Below are 5,744 nucleotides of genomic sequence, written 5' to 3'. Positions count from 1 at the left end.
TATCACCTCATATCTTGATTGCTTCTCATTGCTCAGAAGGTAAATGACGTTTACCGCTCACTTTCCTCTCTTTCTATGTCTTCTTCACTTGCATCACTACCTCGAGAAGTTTCCGCTAGTACTTATTTTTTTCCTTTGTCTATCACAATTCTCATTTGAAACTTGAATGCCATCTAGCTAACATCAGGTATTTTGATTTTTCCAGATGGGTAAAAATCCTTCTCAACTCGCATCACTTGCCCGAAATCAGGCTGAGAAGCGTCAGGAAAAGAAAGACCTACGCGCGGATTTTCGACGTTCTATTGTTCATGATCAACACGGTGCACCAACTACAGCCAAAGTTATTCATGTCCTACCTAATCGCCCTGATCTTAAAGAACGTATCATCTCATACGGTCATGTCATCCTCGTTGACGGGCACACTGGGGAATTTATCGCCAGCATCTTTACACTTCACAATAATCACAATAACAACCAAAATCTCCGAGATCAATTTGATTGGGCAACAAAACTTCTCTACCATCATGGACTTGCTCGCAACAAGTGTACAATCAACAAAGCTGCCGAAGCTTTAGGGCAAGCCAAGTCTGGGGAGATGTATCCCATTGGTTCTCGTGGTGGCACCAATAAAGGGAAGTCTGCAGGTAAGCTTGTTGATTATTATTGATTCCTAAAACCCTTGACTAATATTTATCAATCTCAGGTGCCTATGTACTCAATACCAATACTCGAAGCGACCCGCACCTTATCATGCAAGATATTCAACGGATGAAACTTCTCCCTACTATTGATAAATTTATCTCAAAACTCTTTGCAAACCTAGTATTCTCCCAATTCAAAGCGAATCTTGTACTTGGACAACAATATGGTGTCTCTTGGGCTTCGCCAAAGGTTCTCAACACATCTTCCAAATCTAGCGTTGGTTCCAATCTGGTCATCACGCGAGACGAATTCGCTAATGAATTGCATGAAGATCCAGACGCATCCGGATGTGCCATTGGCCTTTTCTGTCTGATGGCACGTGACTCTGGCAACGTAATCTACCCCAACGACAGCAATACACCTCCACCTTTCCACATTGAAGGCGCTTATTTTCACCTTGACAAGTACAATACAAAGATACGTTGAAGTCATTTGCCAAAGGTGGTAATCTGGAACACAAAGACATTACACCATAGCTCACATTCTCAGACCCTCAACGTATTTGGTGAACGGGTCACTCCAGAAGATGCCAACTTAACAAATTTTGGATCTTCTGTTCAGATTTCAAAAACTATTGTCGATCGAATCAAAGGTATGAATAAGAAGGAAGCTGGTATGTCTGATAAGATGAAGGAGACTTTTAAGAAGGAGCATATAAAAGATTATTCAGAATAGATTACCTCAAGATTGACCGAACTCAAGACCGCAAAGAAACTTGACCCTTTGATTGAGGCACAAATCAAGGCCGGTCTCAAGAGTCTTGAGTAATACTAATTAGTGTGAAGCATTTGTTCTCTCTTTTCTCAATCATACTTTCCTTTAGCTCTATGTGATTCCAGAACTTCTTGTTCTCTTCCTCTCACATTCTCTACTTTTACTTCAGGCTGTTGATTTTTGTGGTATGCTTCTCTAATTCACAACGCGGTTTATCCAGGCGTCTTCCTTTTTGACAAAATCTAACACCACATTATCAAAATTCATGCTCCTTCAATCATGCTTTTGTTTTTTGCACGTGATTCCACGACTTCTCTTGATATAACCATCTTACTCACTCTCTGGCTCATAGTGTTTTTCAAAAACACTTGTAAGTCAACTCACTTTTGATCTGAAAGTGCACCCGAAGTGATTCTACTTGTAGTTTCCAAAGTACAGAATAACGTGAGATTTACAAATTATGTACGCTCAATTTGATTGAAATCAATATGCCTTTTCAAAAGTGTAAACAAATATTTGAGGAAAGTGTTGTAAACCATCCAAGAAATAGCAAAACGAAATGAAATTCTAAGGACTTAATTTTTCCAACAACAAATATCAAATGTGAACTTTTTTCAAAGTCACTGTAAACATCATTCAACTTCCCCAATTTGGAAGAGGAAAATGATTAATAGTACAGTTTTTCATAAAAGAATCTAATACTGCACACCTGAGCCATTTCACCCACACTACATATGCGCAGCAAGCTGAGTCAATAGTTGTCTATCATGTACATACAGGTCTGCTCAGTTTTTTGCCCATCAGAATAAATAAATCACATGTTATACCACATGTAACTTTTTCGACTTTGGAATTTTTTTCCCAAAAATTTACTACATATCATTCTGTAGCTGCTCAAGCAATATTGTTGAAGCTATGTCTTAGTAACAGAAAGTGTGTTACATGCAGTTGAGTTGATGAGATCACACCAAAACATTGAGTCAGTGTATGTAGTCAATCTTTTGGAAGCTTTTTTCAATCTGAAAGAAGTTACAGCATGTATTACATATGAAGAACTTATCCTGATGAGCAGATAACTGAGCAGAACTGTATGTACATGATAACCACATATTCACTGAGCCTGCTACACATATGTAGTGTGGGTGTTATGGTTCAGGTGTGGAGTGATAGACCATTTTATGACAAATCATACTCCCAATCATTTTTTCCTGCCCACTTGGGGAACCCAAATGATGTTTGCAGTGAGTTGACATGTTGTTGTGAAAAGTTTTATGGAGTCCATATTACTTTATGAATGACTCTAGCTCGTTGGAACATATTGCAAGGAATATTATACACAGCCTTCTCTCTTGCTATGGAACCTTTTATAATCTTCATCATAAGCCCAATATACCATTTTCCTCTTTACAAAGGCAATCTAAACACGTAGGTCCTTAGCTCATCACATGGTTTTGATTTTGGCTCTCTGACCTTATTGAGAAAGATTTCTCATGATGAAAATCAAATATACATACATATAGCAGAGGTTCAATGTTACTACAGTTTAGTATCTATTAATTCAACGCAAACAAACAAGGTTGAAATGATTCACTTATCCAATCAGATTGAGCGAAGTTGAGATAAGTTATCTTTTTTTGGTTCAATTTATCATACACAAATGCCACATTTAACCCAACCAGATTGACTGAAGTTCTACCTGGTAAGTTGAATGTATCTTATTTCATATGACGTGCATCATGTGGGAATTGAACAGCGACCTCTCACGAATGCTATATGGACTGCAAAACTGTACTTTTCCATAGATGAACTTTTCCTTTAGTACTTCAGTCCACCTAGGAAATTTTCCCCCTCTGAGTCCGTTGGGGCTCAAAACAACATTGAACACAGTGGCCAGCCAATGCTGGTGACCAGGCAAAGATGTACTCCAGTGACTTTGGTGCATAGTCACTTGTTTTGAGCTTTTTTGTGATACGCTTTTTGACTCACAGATGAAGTATATTTATATCACTAGAGAACATGTGGGCATCCCACCACAGGCCTACTGTCCCACTATTTAAATGGAACCACTCAAATGTCTCAAAAGTTTGTAGTTATCTCACAATTCTCACAAACAACTTCTCACATCTACAAAATCAGACCATATCAATCAATGGTCTCCTCACCAAAAAGTTGACTCACCACCAAAGATCAATTACCAGAAGAGGAACATATATGTATTTATTATATATTCAAAAGACCACCCTAATTGATATTTTATTTTGAAAAATTTGGAAAGAAATACAACAAGCCAGGAAAAGAACTTCAGATGTGTAAAAAGGGGAAACAAAAAAGAAATTACGAGTTTTTTTTATCTGAAAAGGGAATGCTTCTGGTTGTTCTTGCATTGTTTGGAAAAGACAGCAATGCAAAGAGCTTTTGTTTTACACATAATAAGCTGAATTGACATCATCAGATAAAGTTGTCATCATGGTCATCACCATCAAGACCTGTTATATCAAATCCAGAATCATGATGTAAATCCTAACAATCATGAGGAACATGATCCAACATGTGTAAATTGATAGCTGGTCCTTCATCAGTACTATTAGTAGGGAGTCCCTTATGTGTATTTCATGCATAACACAAATTGTGAACTTCACAAAAGGTTCACGATGAAATGTGAACCATTGGAAGTTCACAAAAAATTGTGAACTTTGCTAAAGGTTCACAAAAAATTGTGAACTTTGCTAAAGGTTCACAATTCTTTGTGAACTTCAGATAAAGTTCACAAAGAAATGTGAACTTCAGATAAAGTTCACAAAGAAATGTGAACTTCCAATGGTTCATATTTTATGTATAATACAAAGTGTACAGTTTCTTGTTAGCAGGTGTACACATTTCCAAAAGTTATCATTTTCAATTGAGATCAATTCACAAATCATATCATTATTTTGGCTCTTAATTATCACTTAGCCCTGCTCCTTTAATGTACGCTACGCCTGAATGAGAGAAAGTGACCTACCAGCAGTTGCATTGCTAAATAGGTGAGTACTGCTAGCGTGTCTCAAATTGCGCAAAACGTGATTTACAATAAGTTAAGATCCTGTTCTTTGAAACTGCATCTCTTTTACATGCTTTCGTCAGCATCCGTAACACCTATGTGATATTGAATGCATTCTTGCCCTGTGGATTTGTTATGTGCATATCAGACTTTTCTATCTATATCAAGGTGATCTGCACCAAATCAAAGTTATAGACAATCAAACATAATTTCCACTCTGAATGTGTTTCGAAGAACTTTCATCAGCTGAGCAGGTAAAGCCTGGTGCTTTTTAACACTGGTTTCAATGTGTCTGTATGAGCTTTATAGAGAATCAATGACAGTTGATTGTGATTAGTTGAATGAAAATTTGGGTTCAGCAGCAAAACAGAAAAACCAGAATCACACACTCATCCTCTTCAACACAGTACAGAAAAGGACCAGGAGGGGCAAAAAATAAACAACAAAAATATGTATCAACGTAATCTCAGATCTTTGAACCCCTTAATTCATGATTTCAAATCTTCACCACTTTGTTCACCCTGCATTCAACCACAAATTTCTGAATCCCACTATTATAACCAAGCACTAGATAACTACAACAGAGAAAATGATTGTAAGTAACTTCAGATGGATCATTGGCGTTGGTGAGTTTGTTTTGAGTTCTGACGTTTTTATTGGTGTCCCACCAATCCAAGATGTAAGTGGTGAGATTCCAACCTGTCTCTTTGCAATTTCTTCTTCAGTCAATTTCTTGTTCTCGTAATCTTTCACTTTGCAATAGTCATGAAGCTCAAGAGAGCAAAAAACTTACATCATTGATTGACAACATTCAATAAAGCTATCGTCAGTAAGCTCATCAGAGACCTTATATTTCCAGTTTGTTCAGAGCATTTCTACGCTTTTTATAAAACAGGAGGAAAATCTCAAGTAGAAAGGATCAACATGCTCCCTTCAGTCTCCAATCACTTTGCGTTGACTAGATGGCTATCTTTTCTGAGGTTTACTAGTAAAAACATGACAAAATTTAGTATGTAAAAAAACACAGCACAATCCCCCCCCCAATTCCACCGGTTCACATCAAAAAAAACTTCACAACTCATTAATCTTATCCAACTCAAAATTCACAAGTAGACTACGCAATCACCGCCTCACAATTCTACGATTTCAACTTCCTGCTTCACAACTTTGCAGGAGGGGACTCAATCTTGTTTTGTCAAGTTCACAAATCTTGATCGATCTCTCACACCTGGACCTGCTACAATGAAAACATACCCGATTCTAACAAAGCTAGTTCAAAGTTATATAA

At 37.3% G+C, this 5,744-nt stretch overlaps 1 protein-coding gene across 1 annotated transcript; it reads left to right on the top strand.

Moving 5' to 3' along the window:
* Positions 1–205: 205 nt before the first annotated feature.
* On the top strand, positions 206–1,128 carry MELLADRAFT_111793 (uncharacterized protein; the record flags this gene model as incomplete). The annotated part of the gene is made up of 2 exons (XM_007416127.1): positions 206–644; positions 704–1,128. 2 exons carry the CDS (start codon positions 206–208, stop codon positions 1,126–1,128), a joined length of 864 nt encoding a protein of 287 aa, XP_007416189.1.
* Between the last annotated feature and the right edge of the window lie 4,616 nt (positions 1,129–5,744).

This window comes from Melampsora larici-populina (genome assembly GCF_000204055.1).
Source record: "Melampsora larici-populina 98AG31 unplaced genomic scaffold MELLAscaffold_57, whole genome shotgun sequence".
NCBI classification, from domain to species: Eukaryota; Fungi; Basidiomycota; class Pucciniomycetes; order Pucciniales; family Melampsoraceae; genus Melampsora; species Melampsora laricis-populina.
The sequence above is the reverse complement of the archived record's forward strand: the minus strand, read 5'-3'. Positions and strand labels throughout refer to the sequence as shown.